General features: G+C 43.3%; 1 protein-coding gene and 1 non-coding gene across 5 annotated transcripts in view; one reads left to right on the top strand and one right to left on the bottom strand.

Annotated features, from left to right (window-relative positions):
- The window catches only part of Sufu (SUFU negative regulator of hedgehog signaling), a 98,535-nt gene that overhangs the window by 12,914 nt on the left and 63,777 nt on the right, over positions 1-21,844 (top strand). For all 4 annotated transcript variants that reach the window (XR_016537802.1, XM_090345989.1, XM_090345988.1 and 1 more), the window contains exon 3: positions 15,511-15,647. Coding sequence is in view for 3 of the 4 variants with exons in the window: in XM_090345989.1 (XP_090202115.1) it covers positions 15,511-15,647 (137 nt within the window). In the remaining variant the exon portion in view is untranslated. The remainder of the gene's footprint in view (positions 1-15,510; positions 15,648-21,844) is intronic.
- Positions 9,614-9,717, bottom strand: LOC150053894 (small nucleolar RNA U13). The gene has a single exon (XR_016537954.1). It is a non-coding gene; the product is annotated as a small nucleolar RNA U13 (small nucleolar RNA).

Raw genomic sequence — 21,844 nt, 5'->3', positions numbered from 1 at the left:
GCTCTTCACCCTACCTCTTGAGCCACAGCACCACTTCCAATTTTCTAATGGTTAATTGGAGATAAGAGTTTTTAGTGCCCAGGCTGGCTTTGAACCAGCATCCTCAGATCTCAGCCTGCTGAGTAGCAAGGATTACAGGTATGAGCCACCATGCCTGGCTTGTAGAAACTTAACATAACATTTTCTAGAACTTTCAGTAGAAATTTCATCTTTGCTGTACACACCTGTCTGTGAGCCTAGTTTCTGTCTGGGCCCAAGCTTTCCTCCCAAAGCTGTCATCAGAATGCTTTGTTAATAAGCCACCTGCAGAGATGGCAGGTTTTTGTCCCAGTAAAGCTAGAGGAAGGGCTCTGCAGACTTAGTAGAGGGCAGGCTGCTCTGCAGCTTTCATCCTTTTGCTTTCTTCTTCTGTATGTTTGCTTTCCTCTTCGATATGTTTTAATTTCAGGATGACTATGTGAAATTGTACATTCTCAAGAAAAGACATGACTCTGGGCCATCTAGTAAGAAGGTGCACCTATGGTCTTAGCCCAGGTAGGGGCAGGGCTCAGCTTAGCACTCTACCTGAAATTAAAGCTGCCACTTTGACTCAGCTGGATTTTAGGCTAGATTCAGGCTTGTTTCTCTGTTTCCTCACTTCCTTCCCCCCCCTTCACCCCCCCATGCATGCCTTTTTTCTCACAGCACAGTTTCATCCAGTGGAACCTTTTATGTTTTCTGGTATATTTTCCTTTTGATCTCTTTTCAAATCAGTAATTATGTTCAAGTCCTTGATTAGATGCTATATCTACCCATGAAGTCTCCTATCTCTACTGTAGCTTGGGAGTGGCTAATGAGTTCTCTACTTCTTTTTTTTTATTTTTAAATTTTTATTATAAAGATCATGTATTAGTACATTTATTTTTTTTATTGTAATTAGTAAAAGGGTTACATGATATTTGCCAGATAGAAGGTGCATTAATTCACATACATTGATACCCTTTCACATGTCTTGGTACCCATTTCCCTCCCCCCCCACACCCCCCACCCGTCTTGGTTTTCCCCCCTTCCCTATCAAATTTCAAATATCCAAATACGAGTTCTCTACTTCTATTTTTTTCCATTGATATGTCTTCTTTAAAGTCCAGCTGATACAGGGACCTGTACCTAGTCCCTAGGTTGGAGAGAGATTGTACCCTCCGGTATACTATGAAAGACAGGTGTAGCTGGGTACCAGTGGCTCATTCCTGTAATCATATTCAGGAGGCTGAGCTCAGAGTATTACAGTTTGATGCCAGCCTGGCAGGAAATTCCAGGAGACTCTTATCTCCAGTTAACCACCAGAACACTGAAAGTAGCATTGTGGCTCAAAGTGGTAGAGTGCTAGCCTTGACCAAAAAAAGAAAGAAAGAGGAGCAGGGGCAACGGAGAGAGGGAAGGAAGGAGGGAAGGACAAAGAAAGATTGGTGTGTCTTGTCTCTTTTTTCATTTATAAAGAAAATGAAGCATATTACCCAAAGTATTGGAAATTAGAGAAGGTAGAATACAATCACTCATAATCTTACTAACTTTTGTTTGTGATTCTTTCTCTGTTCTTGTTCTGGTCCTCTAGAAATTCATAGTGACTGGTGCTATTCCAGGTGTACATGGGCCTTTAGCTCCCTATAGAGCCTTAACACCCTGCAAGGCTTACCTGCTTGCTACCTGGCTAATGTCGTCTATACATTTAGCTTGCCCACTACTGCTATGATTTATAGAGTCTTTTTAAAAAAAAAAAGCACAATTGCTTGGGAGCCTGATCCTCCTCCATTATTATGTTACATTAGTTTCATCCATCCCACCCCCCATAACAGCACAGAACACTGAAGTATGCATTTGTACCAGTTGCTGATGGCTCACTTATTATCAGTTAATGCTTGGATCATTTACCAAAACCACAACTGTACTCTCAACATGGTAGTAGTAATCTTGAGGGCATGTTGTACTTGGTGCTGTTGTTTTCTTCTTATAAAGGTCAAGATTGAGCTAAGCATGGTGACACATACCTGTAAACTTCACTTAAGAGGTGGAAGTAGGAGGATCGTGAGTTCCAGGCCAGTATGGGATACATAGTGCAATCCTCTCGCCAAAAAGCAATCTCCATCACCATTTCCCCTACGCAAGTCTGTCAAGATTGGGTGATTGGTATTAGCAAGAGGTGGACACCATGAGCTGTCTCATGCCTGCTCTAGGCTCTCTGTACTCAGGAAAACAAAATATTCATAGTTATAGGCACAAATATCCAAAGATGGGTGTGATCTTTTAATTGCCCAAAATAAGTGGGCAATTTATTTCAAGTACTAAAGGCTATATTATTATGTAATAATACCGTCTGTTTTCAGCAGGACTGCTGAATGAATCTAGGAGAAAAGATGGTGTGCTGCCCTTCCCTGGCCTAAGGTCTACCCAGTGATGGTGGGCAGGCAGTACTCATCATGGGCTCTTCTTCTTTGGAGGGCCTGACTTTGCTTTGTGGTGCAGAGTGTCATTACTGGGCTGTGGTTCTGGCAGGAGATCTGTGGTAATGAACAGCACAGATCCTGTCCTGATCTTCATAGACCTTTAGTCTTGGGGCCGGGAGTTTGGTCTAGTGGTAGAGTGCTTGCCTAGCATGTACAAAGATCTAGGTTCGATTCCTCAGTACCACATACATAGAAAAAAGCCAGAAGTGGTGCCGAAGCTCAAGTGGTAGAGCTCTAGCCTTGAGAAATCCCAAAGACAGTGCTTGGGCCTTGGGTTCAAGCCCCACGACTAAAAACCTTTAGTCTTCCCTGAAAGGACCTTCAACTGGAAACCTATGGGGAGGTGGGCCTGATAGAACCTCAACGCCCTAAGTGCTGTCTTTCTCCTTGTGGAATCATCTTTTAGGACTTAATCTATAAAAGGAATCCAGAATCTTACAAATGTGATCAGCCCTCATTTGAGGTTAAGCCAGTTGCCTATTAACTAGTGAGAACTTAGGTTTGTAACAGCTTCCCAGAAAGTGTGGTTCATTCCCAGCTTTTGCCAGAATGTCTATAGAAATTGGGGGCCCACAAAGATCTTTCTTTCCTCCTCCTCCTCCTCTTTTTTTTTTTTTAATGGCCAGTGCTAGGGCTTGAACTCTGGGGCCTGGGCACTGCCCTTGAGCTTTCTCAAGGCTAGTGATCTTACAATAGCTTCACTTCTGGCTTTTTCTGTGTATGTGGTACCAAGGAATCAAACCCAAGGCTTTCTGCATGCTAGGTGAGCACTCTCCTGCTAGGCTACACTCCCAGCCCATCTTCCTTTCTCTGTCTCTGTCTCTGTCTCTGTCTCTGTCTCTGTGTCCCTCTCTCTCTCTCTCTCTCTCTCTCTCTTTCTCTCTCTTTCTTTCTTTCTTTCTTTCTTTCTTTCTTTCTTTCTTTCTTTCTTTCTTTCTTTCTTTCTTTCTTTCTTTCTTTCTTTCTCTCTTCCAGGTTAATGAGGTCTCAGAATCCCTAGTCCTAGAATCAGTCTTGCTTCATGAAGGCCAGCAATGAGGAAGTATTTGTGTTTTTCTAGAACTGACCTTAATTGGTTACTGGAGCTCTCCCTCTAGCTCCCAGTTTGCCTGACCTCTGACTTCAGGCTGTTCAGTGTACGGTCAGTACTGTGGGGAGAAGGAACTGCTAGAGACCAGGGCCTAGAGCAGGCCCCCTGCCCCAGGGAATATGGCTGGCTGGTTGTGCTTTCTGGATTTGATAGATTTGATTCCTAAACCACTTCTGAAAGTTTGGTTGGTAAAAGGAAAAAAATATGTAATGAAAACTGAGAGGGACACTGCGTCTTGCCTAACCCCCTCTCCTTCTCCTTATAGCTTTTCCAATGTATCAAGTTGCACACACCCTGAATCCCAGTCCTCCTGGAGCCAGTCTGACAATTTTTCATTCTTGTAACCAGCCAGGGGTTTTGCAGAGAGAAGAGGTCCAGAAGGAAGGCAGTAACTGAACTTTGGGAGTAAAACTTGCAGGAACCTTGCCAATGTAGATCTGTTAGTCTTGTGTCAGTTCTTTGGCCAGAGACTGTTTGCACAGCATCTCATGCAGTCGATTCCCTGCTCAGAACTGTCTCCTGGCTTCCAGTCTCACTTGAGTAAAAGCTACAGGTCATGACAGTCTCCAAGGTCCTATGCACTTTATTTTGTTTACCTCATCTCCTTTGTTCTCTTTCTTGCTTGTTTACCACAGTCTGGTTCCCTTGCTGTACCAGGCACTTTTGTGCCTTTGTATTTGTCCTCCTTTCATTTGGAAACCTCTACCAGGGGACAGCCTCTTACTTGACTCCCTCACCTCCTAGGTCTTTCCTCACAGCCTGTCAATGAAGACATCTGTAAAACAGGAACCCTGTAGGGCAGTAGCCTTGAGCTGAAGAGCTCAGAGACAGCGTCCAGGCCAAGTTCAAGCCCCGTGACCCACCAAAAAAACCCCAAAACCCAAAACAGGAACCCTGTATCACTTCCATAAAGTAACATCTCTGTTTTCCTGACTTTAAAGCACAGAGTTACTACCATCTAGCTTATTTTATTCATTTATTTGGTTTACTTATTTACTTTTGTGGCTTACTCTCCCCTCCCAGCATGTGAACATGTTTTATGTGTTGGCGTTTCTTTAGTATACCAAATATTTGTTGAACAGATGGTAAGTTGCAGGAAGCGCTAGCCCTGAGTTCAAGCCTCAGTACCACATTACAAAACATAACAAACAGAAAGAGACAAAGTGTGTGTGTGTGTGTGTGTGTGTGTGTGTGTGTGTGTGTGTGTGTGTGTCTGTCTGTGTCTGTCTGTCTGTCTGTCTGTCTGTCTGTCTGTGTGTCTGTGTGTCTGTGTGTGTGTGTGAGACAGAGAGAAAGAGACTGAGACAGAGAAACAGGGAGAGGGAGAGGGATGGAAGAAGGAAGAGCAAAGGAAGAAGGGGAAGAGGAGGACAGTGCAGCAAAATTATGTTGAAAGCAATAGTAGTATATTCCTGTAATACCAATACTTAAGAGGCCAGAGACAGGAGAATTTTAAGTATGAAGTCACCCTGGGCTACATAGTGCAGTATAGTCTTAAAGGAAAAAGGATCCAGGTGCTAGTAGCTAACACCTATTATCATAGCTACTCAGTAGGCTGAGCTCTGGAAGATTTTAGTTCAAATCCAGTCTGCACAGAAGGGTTTACAAGACTCCATCTCCAAAAAAAAACACCAACAAAAAGCTAGCTTGCAGCCAGGTGCAGTGCCTCACACCTTTAATCCTAGCTACTCCAGAAGCTGAGATCTTAGGATAACGGTTCAAAGCCAGCCCAGGCACTAAAGACCATAAGACTCCTATCTTCACTTAACCAGTAGAAAATGGGAAGTGGGGCTGATGCTCAAGGGGTAAGGAGGTAGTCTTGAGCTGAAGAGCTCTGGGACAATGTCCAGGCCTAGAGTTCAAGCCTCATGACCTACCAAAAAAAAAAAAAGCTAGCTTGGTTATGTGGTGCATTTGGTAGAGTGCCCACTATACACAAGGTGAGGGTATATGAGGTCCTGAGTTCAAACTCTGCTACTATTTAAAAAAATACGACATAATAAATAATTTGATGAGGAAAGCAAAAGGATGGAATGAAGGTGAGGGAGCAGGAGTGGAATTTTAGGAAGCTTTTCCAGTGGCAGAGGACCCCAGCACTAGTGTGGAGCAGGAGAGCTGAATGTTGCTTCTACTTCTCTGAAAAGGAAACAGCAGTACAAGTGGTCTAAAGCTAATACCACTTAGATATTTGAATCTGACTTTGAAAGTGACTAAGAGGAAGCTTATTGCTTTTTAATGCTGTCTTATCTTGTGTGTTGTTTAGTGTTGAAGCCTGATGATCTCTTTGGGAAACAATGGAAATGTTATTAACCATTTAGTATGGCTCAACCTTAACAAGCTGTACCCATGAACAGAACACACAAAAAGTACAGTCCTTGCCCTTAGGGAATTAAGATGCTATAAAGATTTGCTATTTTTCTATTACAAGTGTCTCGATCTTCTTGGGGGAGTTGATTTCTTAAAGCCCTAAAGGATAGAGGGTAGACAAAGTCCTGTGGACAGATCTTTTGGCTCCTGTGCCAGCAGGAAGCCCTAGAGCTGCACACCTGTGCACAGGAAGCACCTCACTTCCCAATGGCCCACATCTGGGCTACTTTATAGAATACTGTAAAGATATTGTTTCAAGACAAAAGTGATATGTGAGAGCTATCAAGGTGTCTAGCATGCTTGACTGACTTGGGAACTCCCTGGGGTGGACCCACAGGTTGTTAGGGGCATTCCTCTTGGGAGGAAAGGGAAGAAGTTACAGTGGATCTCCAGTAGGGAACATTGACTGTGAGCCCCACCATCCTGCAAGAAAGAATCCACTGCTCTTTGTGGGAGCATTTCTTTCTTTTTCTTTTTCTTTTTTCTTTCTTTTTTTTTTTTGCTGGTCCTGGGGCTTGAACTCATGGCCTAGGTACTGCTCCTGAGCTTCTTTTGCTTAAGGCAAACATTCTACCACTTGAGCCACAGTGCCACTTCTGGCTTTTTCTGTATATGTGATACTGAGGAATCCAACCCAGGGCTTCATGCATGCTAGACAAGCACTCTACCATTAAGCCACACTCCCAGCCCCTGTGTGAATATTTCTTTTTCTTCTTCTTTTCTCCTTTTTTTTTTTTTTTTTTTTTTTGTTATGGGTCATGGGGCTTGAACTTGGCCTGGGTGCTGTCCCTGAGCTCTTCAGCTTAAGTCTACTGCCCTACCCTTGAGCCAAGCCCCACTTCCTGTTTTCTAGAGGTTAATTGGAGATAAGAGTCTCAGGTCCTTTTGTGTCCGGGCTAACTTTGAACTTTGATCCTCAGATCTCAGCCTCCTGAGTAGCTAGGATTACAGGTGTGAGCCACCTGCTGGCTTGCATTTCTTAAATCCAGTGTGTCTGGGAAGTTCTTTGCTCACTGAAAGCCAAAGATAGAGTTAAGTCACCAAGTCTTGGGAGCCAGGAAGCTTTGTTTGGCCAGATTCTCAGCTGAATCTGTCCCAGAAGCTACTGTTTTTAAACTTGAGGAATGCTGTGGGAATATGTTCCTTAGCTGTGGGAATGTGGTCTTTGGCTCCTGGCAAGGGGTCTCAGAATAGGGCTACTTGAATGAGGCAAATGCATTCCATGAATCTGGTTGGATAGGCTGTAGCAGAAAGCAAGTGTGTGAAACTCAGAGTTAAACTGTAACTTCATCACACTCATTTCTCTGTGTGAGTCTAATGCCCCCTGATTGCTGTCTGCCTGCCTCTATCCCTGTCTCTTTCCTTCCTCCCTCTCTCCCTCCCTCCCTCCTTTCTTCCCTCCTTCCCTCCTTCCCTCCTCGCCTTCTCTCCTTTTTTTATGGTGCTGGATTGAACGTGGACCTTGTGCAAAAATTCGCTCTACCTTTGGGCTACACCTCCAGCCCTAGGCTGATGTATTTTTTTAATTCAGTACTGGGATTTGGATTCAGGTCTTCATGCTTGCTAGGCAGATGTTCTACTGTTGAAATCATCCCCTGGCCCTTTTGTTCTTTTTGAGATAGGATCTTATTTTTTGCCCAGGGTGGCTTGGATGGCAATCCTATTTATAGTCCCCCCAATAGCTGGGGTGACAGGTGCACACCACTGCTTTCAGCTATTGATTGCGATGACTAGGCTGGCCTTGAGTCATGATCTTCCTGATCTTCATTTCCTGAGTAGCTGAGTTTATACTTTTACTACTCAGTATGGTACTGAAATTGTAAGCAAAACTTTTTTTTTGAATGGCCAATGAAATATAATTGTGAATTATTCAAAGTGAATAATTCACTTGCATTTTAGTGGCCTTTGCCAGCAGCCGTGGCTCATGCCTGTAATCCTAGCTTCTCTGAAGGCTGAGATCTGAGGATCAGGGTTCAAAGCCAGCCTGGGCACAAAAGGATCTGAGACTCTTATCTCTAATGAACCTCTAGAAAATGGGAAATGGGGCTTGGCTCAAGGGTAAGGTGGTAGCCTTGAGCTGAAGAGCTCAGAGACAGCGCCCAGGTCCAGGCTGAGTGAGTTTAAGCCCCATGACCCACAAAAAAACATTGTCTTTAGAGGAGTTTATTTAGTAATTGTTGAATTCTGCTGTCATGACTGTCACTCAAAGAATAGTAGCCCTAGAATCTCAGGCTGGGTTAGAGGGCTCTGGGAGGGATTCAAGGCCAGGAAATTGGCCAGAGCCTGCAGATTCAGCCCACTTTTGAAGGACTTGGCCCATGAAGTCCCAGAGTCTGGGAATTGGGGAAGCTGTGTCATCTGCAGATGCTTCCAAGGGGTGATGAGAACCACTTCTAGTGAATATGAAGAAGGGGAGAGGACAGATGTATGGAGGATCCTGTGAAGTTGCTAGCTCCTGTCAGGTACTGTGCTGGCCCAGTGAGGAGAATGTCCTATACAAAGTTGTGCAGACAAGGAAACAGAGACACATGGAGTTTATTTGTCATTATCTTGGCTTAGTTCTACAATTGCACCTACTTCACTAAACTCTTTTCTAGTATTGAATTCTGGTATGGTATAATTTTATGTGATTTTTAATTTCTATTGGTCTACTCCTGGAACCTTCTAGTGTCTAAGGAGGTTGAGAATAAGACTCTGACATGTACCTTCCTCACTGCCCAGCTTCTCTGTTCCTACCAAAAGGCCCACCATACTGCCTCAGTCCTTCAGTCCTTTATGGTTTTATTTGTTCTTTTTTGGCCAGTCCTGGGGGCTCAAATTCAGGGCTTGGGCACTGTCTCTGAGCTTCTTTTGCTTAAGGCCAGCACTCTACTACTAGAGCCACAGCACTATTTTCAGCCTTTCTGTTTATGTGGTACTAGGGCTGAGCCCTAGGCAAGCACTCTACCACTAAGCCACATTCCCAGCCCTCCTTTATGTTTTTTTTTTTTTTTTTTTGCTGCCAGTCCTGGGCTTGAGCTCAGGGCCTGGGCACTGTCCTTGGACTTTCTCAAGGCTAGAGCTCTACCACTTGAGCCTCAGGACCACTTCCAGCTTTTTTGTATGTATGTGGTACCGAGGATCGAACCCGGGTCTTCATGCATGCTAGGCAAGCACTTTAACCACTAGGCCAAACTTCCGGCCCCTCCTTTATGTTTTTGAGACTAGGTTTCACTGTGTTGCACAGGCTGGTCTTAGATGCCTGACTAAAACAGTCTTTTTGCCTCAGCCTCCTGAGTAGCTACTCAAATATTTTCAGATGTAGTTTGTTAAGTTTTGTTTCATGATTTTTTTAATTACCCATGTGTTTGTGGTAAAATATACATAATATACACTTTCCCCATTTTTAGGTGTACAGTTCACTGGAATTAAGTATATTCACATTGGTGTGAAGCTGTTACCACCTTCTACTTTTGAAGCTTTTTTTTTAATCTTCCTGTTAAAAAGAATAATTTCTTGTTTTCTACTGAAGACCTCTTCTGTGTCTGACTCTGGATTTGTCTGTTGTTGGTTCGTCAGATAAATGGAGTCATGTGTTCGTTGTTTTGTGTCTGGCTTATCTCATTTAGCATTGTGTCTTCAAGGTCATCCTCCTCATTGTATGTGTCAGTGTCTCCTTATTTTTTCCCTCCTTTCATGTCAGACAGGTAATGTGCCAATTTTGTAACAAAGTTTGAGGGAGGCACATATCACACAAGTGTGTGAGAATCCAATCAACATGCTGATAAACCAGAAAAAGATACAATATCTCCTTTGGATGGCTGAATAATATTCTGTTGTTAAGTATCAAGATACTTCTGTTTTTTGGCTCTGGTCCTGGGGGCTTGAATTTAGGGCCTGGGCACTATCCCTGAGCTTTTTTGCTCAAGGCTACCATTCTACTACTTGAGCCACAGCTCCACTTCTGGCCATTTTGATGCTTAATTGGAGATAAGAGTCTCACAGACTTCCCTGCCCTGGCTGGCTTCTAACTTTAATCCTTAGGTCTTGGCCTCCTGAATAGCTATGATTACTGGCATGAGACACTGGCATTTGGCTATATTAACACATTTTTTAATTCACTCATCTGTCAATAGACTGTAAGATTGCCACCCCCCCACACACACACTTGTCTTTTTCTTTTTTTGGATGGTGCTGGCACAGGGACTTGAATTCAGGGACTTATGTTCTTGTTCTATTTTTTTTTTTTTTTGCACAAGGCTGGCTCTCAACTATTTGAGCCACTCCTCCAGTGCAGCATTTTGCTGGGTAATTTGGAGGACTTTTCTGCCCAGTCTTCAAACCAAAATCCTCTTGGTCACAGCCTCCCGAGTATGTACGGTATCAGGCTTATGAGTTTTCTCTTACTTTTCCATAGTGATTTACTAGTTTGTGTTTCCCCCAGGGATATAACAATTCCTCTTTCCTTACAACTTTACCAATAGAATGTCATTTCATACTTATTTTGTCCATTTGATAGGTGAGAATGGTGTCTCAGTTTTGTTTTGTTTTGTTTTGTTTTCCCACAGTTGTTTTAGCTTGCTCTAATGTACATTTCCATTATGATAAATAAGGTCAAACATCTTACCATGGGCTTAGAAGACACACAGAGTTATGGCATCACTTAACAGGAATAAGTTATGAGAAATGACTCCAGGCTATTTTGTTGTATGAACATCATATGGTGCTCATACACAAACCTAGATATTATGGCCATGTGGAAGAGCTATTGCTCCTATGTTACAAGGCTATACAGCATGTTACTGGAGCGAGGGAGGGAAGGAGGAAGGGAAGGAGGGAGAAATGGAGAGGGAGGGGGAGAGAGAGGGAGAGAGAGGAAGAATATCATTAAGGGAAATAATGGGTCTGAGCTTGGCTTGCTTGGCTGTTGCTAAGCTTCATACCCTGCTTTTTACTGTTCCTTGGCTTTTGTTTGTTTGGTGGAGGGAGCAAAGAGTCAGGAAACAGAGTTTCTCAGACTTTTCTGTCTGAGCTTACTTTGAGCTACCATCCTCTGGATCTCAGCCTCCTGAGTAGCTAGGATTACAGGAGTGAACCATCAGCTCCCAGCTCTGTTTACTTTTTTATGAACAGCCAAACAATTTTCTGAAGCAACTTTACCATTTTACACACACACACACACACACACACACACACACACACACACACACACACAGAGGCACGCACGCACATATTGTGTGTGTATGGGCATTCCCTATTTTCTGGTCAGTTGTAGTGCTTGAACTCAGGACCTGGATACTGTCCCTGAGCTTTTTGCTCAGGCACTCTACCACTTTGAGCCACAACTACACTTCTGGTTTTCTGGTGGTTAATTGGAGATAAGAGTCAAGTCTCACAGACTTTTCCTGCCTTGGCTGTCTTTAAATTACCTTGATGCTCGTATCTCAGCTTCCTGAGTAGCTAGGTTATTACTTTTATTCTCGTCCTCACCAATACTGGTTTTTCCCTGATTTGTTTTAACTATCCTAAGGGGTGTAGAGTGCTATCTCACTAAGATATTTTTTTTTTCTTTTGGTGAGTGTGTGTGTGTGTTGGTCTTGGGTCTTGAATTCAGGGTCTGAGAGTTGTCCCTAAGCTTTTTTGTTCAAAGCTGGTTCCCTACCACTTGAGCCACATCTGCACATCTGGCCTTCTTAATTTTAATTGGAGATAAGAGCCTCAGGACTTTTCTATCTGTGCTGGCTTTGAACTGTGATCATCAGATCTCAGCCTCCTGAGTGGCTTGGATTACTGGCATGAGCACTGATGCCCGATTGTCTCACTGAGGTTTTGTTTTGCCAATCCTGGGGCTTAAACGCAGGGCCTAGGCACTGTCCTTCGGCTTTCTCAAGGGTAGTGCTCTACCACTTCTGGCTTTTTCTCCATATATGGTACTGAGGAATTGAACCCAGGGCTTCATGCATGCTAGGCTAAGTTCTTGGCTCATCACTGAGGTTTTGACTTGTGGTTCCCTCATGACTAGTGATGTTGGGAATAGAATAGCATCTTCCAGGTTGGCCTTTTCTGTGTCCCCCAGTGTGTTTCCTCTAGAAAGTCTCTATACAGGGCCTGGGAATGTAGCTTGTTGGTAAAGTGCTTGCCTAGCATACATGAAGCCCTGGATTCAATTCCTCAGAACCACATAAACAGAAAAGACTAGAAATGGTGCTGTGGCTCAAGTGGTAGAGTGCTAGCCTTGAGCAAAAGAAGCTCAGGGACAATGCCTTGAATTCAAACCCCAGGAATGGGGTGGGGGCCAGGGGAGAGAAAGACTTTGTGCAGTTCCTTTCACCTTCTGGCTGGCTTATCTGCCATTTTGGTCCATTAGTTACTATTGATACTCCTTCATGATGGAAGAGAAGCTTTCAACAGGTTCTGGTGGTACGGCTTTAAGGGCACATGTTTTGTTTTTTTTTTTTTTTTCTGTCAGTTGGTCAGTTGGTATGATGTTGCTAAGGCTGGCATAGCCATGGCTCTGGCCCTCCAGGCTCTTGGGACAATGCCAGCCTGTCGCTGGCCATCTCAGGAAGTAGGATCAAAATTTCTTGGGCTGGAAACAGTTGAGAGCTCATCTCATCCATTCTTTTGCAACAACACAGATTCCTTACTCTATTCTACCAGATGGGGAGAATCTTTAACTTATTCCTTTTAAAAATTCCTGAAGGGAGAAATTCTACGGGCCCATTTTCCACCAGTCAGTATTTTAGATCTTTTTATGTTGGGGAGCGGGGAGGGGGGAATCATTCTGACTAAGATCTCATCTTTTGCAGTACATGTTTCCTCTCAGAAAATGGTGGAGACAGCTGCTTCTTCCAAGTGGCTTCATTTTCTGGTCAGATAAAAACACTTTGGCAGGAGAGGCCCTCACGTGAGGAAGTCCAGACCAAAGGCACTCCCCTGCAGGAGGCCGTATGACCTTGTCACTTGGCTATTGCTTGGACAGCTTGCTTTGAAAAAGAGGCCTTCTGACAGGCCCCGGCTGTGCGTTTATCCTGAGGCTGGACCATTCCAAACTCATGTTTCAGAGTGTAGAGCTTTTGTCCAACCAGCCTAGTGGGTGGTAATCAAACACAGGTGGAGACCATCTGGCCAGCCTCTCCCTCCCCCATAGCCAAGTGAGGGCTGGCTTGCCTACCACAGAGCTGGCCCAGAAAGTGCCCTGCATGGAAACAGATGGTGTACACATGCATGTGCGTGAATGCATGCCAGTGCTCATGTGTGCACGTGGCCCTTCTTACTAAGGTGGTGCTATGTGGGTACAAATGATTCATCTCTGCATTTCTGGGTTCTCATTTGCAACTGAGGATGCACATGTCTCTTTTAGTCTCTCAAGTTTGTGTGGTTAGAAATCATGTATTTCCTTTGGCTCAAGATGAAAGTTCTGGAATAATGGTCTAATAGCTTTACAAAGCTGCCCTTAATTGGTAGCTGTTTGAAATCTTCCCTTTGCCCTAGTGACCCATCTTGTTTTACAAAGTTCAGAGTTAGATTCAGGGACCTCCTTCTTCTTCTTCTTCTCCTTCTTCTTCTTCTTCTTCTTCTTCTTCTTCTTCTTCTTCTTCTTCTTCTTCTTCTCCTCCTCCTCCTCCTCCTCCTCCTCCTCCTCCTCCTCCTCCTTCTCCTCTTCCTTCTTCTCCTCCTCCTTCTCCTCTTCCTTCTTCTCCTCCTCCTTCTCCTCCTCCTTCTCCTCTTCCTTCTTCTCCTCCTCCTTCTTCTCCTCCTCCTCCTTCTCCTCCTCCTCCTTCTTCTTTGGTACTGGAGTTTGGGCTCAGGACTTAATCTTGTTAGGCAGGGACTCTACCACTTGAGCCATGTTCCCAAACACTTTTTTTGTTTAGTTGCTTTTCTAGTAGGCTTTCACCATTTATGCCTGGACAGCCAGACTAGAATCCCACTTATATTTCTCCACAGAGCTGGGTAGACAGGATTCAGTCACCATCTCCAGCTTTTATTGGTTGAGATGAGGTCTTTTTGCCTTGTTGGTCTTCTAGGATTACTGAAATGAGCCACTATGCCTGATAGTCATCTTGATTTATACCAGATTCTAACACCCTTTCCAAACCCTCAGCCTCTAGGAAGCAGCTTTTGAAGACTTTGTTTGCATAGCCATTCTCTCAGCTTCTGTACTGAATTGACCCTAACAGGACAATTCAGAAAAGAAATTAAATAACTTAGGTGATATCACTTTGTTTTTTTAATTTAGCCATGTCTCCAGAAATCTGTGTGTATCCTTCAAAAGTGCTTCCCACATTGCTTGATAACTGGAAAAACTATAAACCATGCGTACTTCCTTAACTATAGTTGGGCTTGACCATGATAATTTCTAAGGATTCCTTTATAATCTGCAAGAGATTGGACTTAGCTTTTCAGAGATTATCTTCTCTTATGTGTGCTAGGCACAAAAGCTGAAAGAAGGACTAATGTCAGCTTCTGTGGCTTATCTAGCCTCCTAACCTGTCTCTGGTTGGGATGGTGGTGGTGATGATGATGATGATGATGATGATGAGAGGAATTCCAGGGTAGGCATTCACTGTGTCATCATCCCTTGAGATTCCTCATATCACATGTTCTGGGAGGTTGGCTAGCAAGGAAGTGTTGGCTGTCATCTTAACTTATGGTTTGTATTTGTATGCTGGGGAGTTTACATGTGTATAATCATTGTGGCTCATGTTTGTACAAGATATAATTACTGAAAATTATGTCATGAACCTGTTTTAACTTTTAACCCTTCTCATGCAAGCAAGGAACACTTCTCTAGATATCTCCCTCCCCTGAGGAGGTATAGTTTTCTACCAGGCCTGACCTCTGCTTTCTGGTGGTAGGCTCTTTCAGGGCCTTTCCTGAGACTCACTCAAGATTCCTTTGATCTTGTCCTGTCACCAGGAGGAGCTGTGGCTACAGAAGGCATTTCTTGCCCATTGTGGGTCACTTGAAATGGGAAGGGAGGCAAACTGCTTCTTCAGGTTTCTTTGACTAATGAGGCTCTTTGCTGATTGGTGCATATGTCTTAGGAGAATATGGGCCCACTCCCTGTTTGGAATCTACCCAAGGACCTGTCTTAGATGTAGACCTTGGAGACCAGGATTATACCATGGTAGACCAGAGTGAGAGAAGAATCTATCTTCACATCATATGGCCTGAGTGGTTCACAGGACATGTATCCTCAGGAAATTAAGTGGGATCTTATTAACAGCTTAAAGTAGTAAGGAGCATTAACCAGGAAGATTTTCAATAATGATGCCTTAATCATACAGAAAAGAATGTTCTAGATAATCAAAATCTGAAACTTAAGAGTTTATAGTGCCAATGGGAGAGTTTGATTGGCTGCGCTAAGGTCATGAACATGTACCTGCAGCAGGCAACAAGCTAAGGAGAAAAAATAGCCACACAAGTTTTCGAGGTTCTTCTTACCCCTAAGGCTAGTACTCTGGGAAATAGCTTTTAATAGAGGGTTCATATGCTGAGCCACTACACAAAGTGGAAACTAAGACTTTTTAAAAGATTGTTTTTCTTAACTAATTTTAACTGAAAACATTCACTTTTTGTTCGTTTCAGGTTTACAGGAACAGATGGACCTAGTGGTTTTGGGTTTGAATTGACATTTCGTCTGAAGAGAGAAACTGGAGAGTCTGCACCACCAACGTGGCCAGCAGAACTGATGCAGGGCCTGGCCCGATATGTGTTCCAGTCAGGTAAGTCCAGGGCATTGCTAATTGTGCTAAGTCCTGTTGTTGTAGGCCTGATTGGCTTTGGGAACTTGCATGTTTATTTGATGTCTTCAGAGTCCTTTCCTGGCTGGAAAGCTACTTGGGCCTTGGCAGAGAAGGATATATATTTACTATGCCCTCTTGCCACTGTCCTAATACCTGAGCCCTTGTTGCAGTCTGTCATAATTAGCCTATTCCAGCTAACCTGGCTTTCTGATTCTGAGACCACAAACACACATGCTAATAATCTTGGCTCAGGGTTGGTTAACAGCAGAGGGTGAGGTCCAGGGAGAAAAAGAATTGCTGGGAACCTGCTTCCTCACAGGCATGCTAGACTCACATGCCTGGGATCTGCCCTTTGCTCCCATGCCCCCTGGAGGCTGTTGATATGGATCTTAAGGGGGGAGTTTTGTACCCTGAGCTTTGATCTTACTCTTGGCTCAACTTTCCTGAAGGGTTGAGCAAAACTTAGTGTTTCATAGAGACTTCATATCATCTGAATGAATCTATGTTGTAATAAGTTACTTACTCAGAAGCACTTCCCACATGTCTGATTTTTGTCTCCTTGGTTTGGTATGTAACCTTCAAATGAAGGCTTAAGACCATTTTTCCCCCCCTAGTTCTTTTTGCTTTATTGTCATAGCTAAGTATGGAGCAGCATCTAGGTCAGGGCCTGGGAAAGTGCCCCTCCAACGTCTGAAGCTTCTGGAGACCTCATTGCAAGCACATTTCTTTCTTTCCTTTCTCTCTCCCTCTCTCTGTCTCAATCTCTATTCCTCTTTCTTTTTTTCCTTTTTTGTCAGGCCTGGGGCTTAAACTCAGGGCCTGGGTATTGTCCTTGAGCTTTCTCAAGTCTAGAGCTCTACCACTTGAGCCATAGAACCACTTCCAGCTTTTTCTGTGGATGTGGTACCAAAGAATCAAACCCAGGGCTTTATGGATGCTAGGCAAGCACTCTACAACTAGGCCACGCTCTCAGCCCCTCTCTTTCTTTTTTGTTCTTTCTTTCTATGTGTGTCTCTCTCTTTCTTTAATTCTTTCTCCCTATTTTATTGCATAATGTGGGCCTTGCATACTATATTCCTAAACTTATTTCTACTAGCCCTATCTCTACTCTTACCTTTTGTCTTGTTCTCCATCCTGCATGTGACTGCCACATCAGGGGGCAGCATAGAAAGATGATTTAAAAGTTTAGCTCAGCTTTGCCAGTTACTGCTTACTGATCTTAGGTAGCATTCAAGTCCATTTGTTCATTTATAAATCAGGGATAATGAGAGTGACTATGCAGGAAGTTATTGAGAGGATGAATTGATCCAGTAGCACCTGATATATCCTAAGTATGTAAGTAACCTGCCACTATTAAACTTCATATGGTTCAAGAAGGTAAGTATACTGATGGGATTTTTTTTTTTTTTCTTTTAGCTTTTATTGGTAGTGACAATATAGACTGTTTAGCCAGGCGCAGGGCTCACACCTGTAATCCTAGCTACTCAGGAGGCTGAGATCTGAGGACCACGTTTCAAAGCCTGCCCAGGCACTAAAAAACAGGAGACTCTAAATAATCTCTAAATAATTACTACAAAACAGGAAGTAGGGCTTAGGCTCACAGGTAAGGCGGTACTTGAGCTGAAGAGTTCAAAGACAGTGCCCAGGCCCAGGGGTAGGGCGGTAGCCTTGAGTTGAAGAGTTCAGGGACAGCACCTAGGCCCAGACTTTAAGCCCCATGACCCACAAAAAATTTTTTTAAATAAAGACTAATAGCAAAATTATATTAGGTTTTGTTGTTCCTCAGTCAGTTGCCTGCTTCAGGTGGCATCATTGGTTATCTTTGGGGCCATTATTTTGCTCTGACAAAAAATTAGTAATAGTAGTGCAAATAAAATTACTTTTATTGTATATCATATTATACAACTCAAACCAAATTTAATTCAGATGTTGCTTCTTGAATTTATTTAGTTGGTTTATATAGTTGCCCCAGAAGTTTTAGGCAAATCAAACACTGTTCTACATGCAAGAGAATCTGTACAATTTAGTGGGACCTTGTAGTAAATCTTTAATAAAGTAAAAAATCTTAGGCTGGATGTGGTGGTTCACGCCTATAATCCTAGTTACTCAGGAGGCTGAGATCTGAGGATCACCGTTCAAAGCCAGGCCTAACAGTTCATGAGACTCATCTCCAATTAACCACCAGAAAATCAGAAGTGGTGATGTGGCTCAAGCAGTAGGGCTGTGGCCTTGAGCTAAAGAGCTCAGGGACAATGATCAGGCCCAGAGTTCAAATCCCATGTCCAACAACAACAAAAAAATCTTTTTATAGGGGCCTGGAGTTTGGCCTGATGGTAAAGTGTTTGCCTAGCATACATGAGGACCCAGTTCAATTCCTCAGCATCACATAGAAAAAAGCCAGAAGTGATGCTTTGGCTCAACTGGTAGTGTGCTAGCCTTGAAAAAGCCCAAGGACAGTCAGTGCTCAGGCACTGAGTTCAAGGCTCCGGACTGGCGCAAAAAAAAATCTTTTTATAGTGCAAATAATTGTGGTTTGTTTTGTTTTGTTTTTGTGGGTCACAGGGCTTGAACTCTGGGCTTGGGCGCTGTCCTTGAGCTCTTCTGCTCAAGGCTACCACCCTACCCCTTGCCATAGCTCCACTTTCCCATTTCTAGTGATTAATTGGAGATAAGAGTCTCTCGGTAGTGCCTGAGCTGGCTTTGAACCTCGATCCTGACATCTCTGCCTCCTGAGTAGCTAAGATTACAGGCATGAGCCACTGCACCTGGCTTTTTTTTTTTTTTTAATTGTTTGTGGGACTTGAACTCTGGTCCTGGACATCATCCCTGAGCTCTTCAGCTCAAGGCCACCACCCTACCTCTTGAGCCACAGTGACACTTCCAGTTTTCTGATGGTTAATTGGAGATAAGAGTCTCACAGACTATTTAGTGCCTGGGCTGGCTTTGAACCGAGATTCTCAGATCTCAGGCTCCTGAGTAGCTAGGATTACAGAAGTGAGCCACCTCACCCCAGTGAATAATTCTTACTGGAAATATTTCAAAAGACTAGATTTTAGGTTGATTGTATTTTCTCCAAATGTGTTTAACTGATAATGAAGAGAACTTCAGTATGATTTGTAGACTGTTTATCCTATTCCCCTGTACCTGGATTATATAATTGTAATGTACCAAACATGTATACTTTGTGTTTGATGTGTACAGAGATATACTTACATGTGTAAATGACATCATAATTCTGTCTGGTGACCTTGTCTTGCTTGTGCTGTTCACTGTAAACTCAGTGACTTTATGCAGAGCTCTCTACCCACCTTTGCATTTGCATGTGAGGACAGGCTGAGAAGTATAATCAAGTAAATGTTGAGACCTGCTCTTCTGGCTCTAAACAGCATGTGCAGTTTTGCCATTCAGGCTTAGAAATAGCATCAGGGTAATGGCAAATACAGAAAAGAGGAGCAGTGAGACTCTTCATTTGAGTGCCCACAGCCAGCCATGGGTTGTATGAAGCGGCAGCCTCTGAAGGCTGGTCAGAAGAATGATTCAGATTGGTCCTACACCTTTGCTGTGGCCTCCAGGGAACAGCTTCCCTTCAGCAGATTTGCTCAGAGGCTGCTGAGCTGAGAAGAAAAGGAAATGGAAATGAGAGACCTGAGGAAAAAGCAGCCCAGTAAAGGGGTGGCTTAGGACTTATTATAGGAATTTTTCCTAGTTAGAGAAAATGACAGAAACCCAACTCAAACCTTAAACCGTAGAGTAACTAGGACTTCCAGGGATTTAGGCATCTCTTAACATCTCTCAGTTTGTAGCCCAGCAGGCAGAAGGCTTTTTTTTTTTTTTTCCTCCCAGCATTTCTACATGAATCCTGAAGAAGGCGGTAATTCTGTATGGGTTTTTTGGTCATTTGGTGGTGGTAGTGGTTCAGCTGGAACAGCTGGATTTACACTTGAGGTCCTTCCCCTCCTCAATTCTAACCACATGGAGTAATAGCAAAGGGTAATTCCTGCAAAGAACAAGTGGGGCTCTAAGTAGCAAAATCAGTTGTCCCACCCACCTTGGTGTAATTACACTTACACATTAACTGTTCAAGAACCTGAAGATGGAGTGGGTACCTTTTGTGGATACCTTTCTGTCTTCTTGTATCTTTGGGATGGTTTTGACTACAAACAGTAGAACACCATGACTAGAATATTCTAACGATATTCTAACTGTACCCAACAAGTTATCTAGAAGATAACTTCCAGGGATAGTTGTCATATGTTCAATAATGTTCAAGGAGCTAGTTTTCTTATGCTTCCCTCAGTCCTTGGCTTATCTTTTCTATTCCAAAGATGTCTTCCATGATTCCTAGCATCAGAATCACACTTGACAACTGGTACAGGTTGTCTGTCTGTCTGTCTTTCTTCCTTTTTAAAAAATTTTTAATTTTTTCCCCTTCCTCCTCTGCCTTCCCTTCCTTCCCCTGTCTTCCCTTCCCTCCCCTACAGTGTCTCACTATGTAGCCTAGGCAGGCTTCAAACTCTCAATCCTCCTACTTCAACCTTATTGGATTTACAATTTTGTATTACCACTCCCTTCCTTTTCTCCTTTCCTTTCTTTCCCTTCCTTCCCTCCCTTTATCCTCCCCTTTCTTTACTTTTCTTTCCCCCTTCTTTATAGCTATTTTAAACGTCAGTCAGAATTTCACCGGACTTCCTTCACTTCCTACTGGCTAGAAGTATATCAAGGAATGAGAGATAATTATATTGGCTGGGAGTGATGCTAGTTTCCCAAAGATCATGATGGAAAAAAAGAAGTACAAAATGGGGGTTTTGTTAATAAGGAGGGTGAATTATTCCTTCCCCAAAAGATATATTGGGCTGGATACTGCTGACTCATATTAATCCTAGCTACTTGGGAGCCTGAGATTTGAAGATGGCAATTGGAAGCCAGCCCTGGCAGGAAAGTCAGTGAGACTCTTATCTCCAATTAAGCTCCCCCCCAAATGCTTTAAGTGGAGCTGTGGCTCAAAGTGGTAGAGGGCTAGCCTTAAGCAAAAAGAACTCAGAGACAGCACTTACATCCCTGAGTTCAAGCCCCACAACCAACAAAAACAAAAACCTGGGGCTTCTTACCAGGATATTGGCACTAAGCCTTTTGGAGTCCAACTACCAGAATCATGTGCCAGATAAAGCTGTTTACCTTATAGATTACTCAGCCTTGGATATTTTGCTTCAGCAATACAAAACAGACTGAAGCAGAGGGGAGTGGCCATCAAAAGTGGGCAAAACAGTATCTGCCCCTCCTACCTAAAAGAAACTCCCACCATACCTAGGATGAGAGGAACCTCATGTATTGCTCCTGAACCAGAACAAAAGTGTCATGTGGGAAGAGAATGTTCCAGTCCTGAGGACAAGGTAGCTGTCATTTCACTTGTTCCCACAGATTTAGAATGGAATCCAGCCTCTGGCATAAATCCTGAAAGGTTTCCTGGTAAACACATCAGTAACTTACAAGTAGGCACTTCAATGTCTATCTTGCCTGTTTTGCCACATTTTCTTACTTTTCTATTCCTTTTTAATTTTATGATCAGCTTATTCCTTCTTTCCAGATTGCCAGTGACTGCTTTCCTGCCCCCCATCCTCTGGGTTTCATTAGCAAGAAACCATTCCCCAACTCACCAGGGCTTGATTTCTGAGCTGTGCATTAGAACTCTATTAGATAGACTAGCTACTCAGATCTGCTATTGGTAGGCCATAACCACAAAGTCCAAGGCAATTTCACTTGAGTTTTCAGGAGTAACATGGCCCCCTAATCCTGCAACTGATACTGTGGAAATGCAAGTACCTTTACTGGCTTCTGTTTAATGGCAACCTCATGACATATGCTAAATTTGCCATTCAGGCCCAAGCTGGGAGATAATGGGCCTGAACTGCCAGAGCTGTGATTGAGCTGTGGTATTAACAGACTAGTACCACTTTAGTGGTTTTTCAATCTTTCTCTTCTTTCCTCTGTTTATTAAAAATATACTATTTCATTATACAAGCAAGTCAAAATATATGACATGAAAAGTACAAATCCTTCATAACTCATTCCCCAATGAGAACTTTGGTTTTCTGATTCTAAATTTTCCCTTCCTTCCTTCCTTCCTTCCTTCCTTCCTTCCTTCCTTCCTTCCTTCCTTCCTTCCTTCCTTCTTTCCT

This window comes from Megascapheus bottae, chromosome 15 (genome assembly GCF_031878675.1).
Source record: "Megascapheus bottae isolate mThoBot1 chromosome 15, mThoBot2.hap1, whole genome shotgun sequence".
Classification (NCBI taxonomy): domain Eukaryota; kingdom Metazoa; phylum Chordata; class Mammalia; order Rodentia; family Geomyidae; genus Megascapheus; species Megascapheus bottae.
The sequence above is the reverse complement of the archived record's forward strand: the minus strand, read 5'-3'. Positions and strand labels throughout refer to the sequence as shown.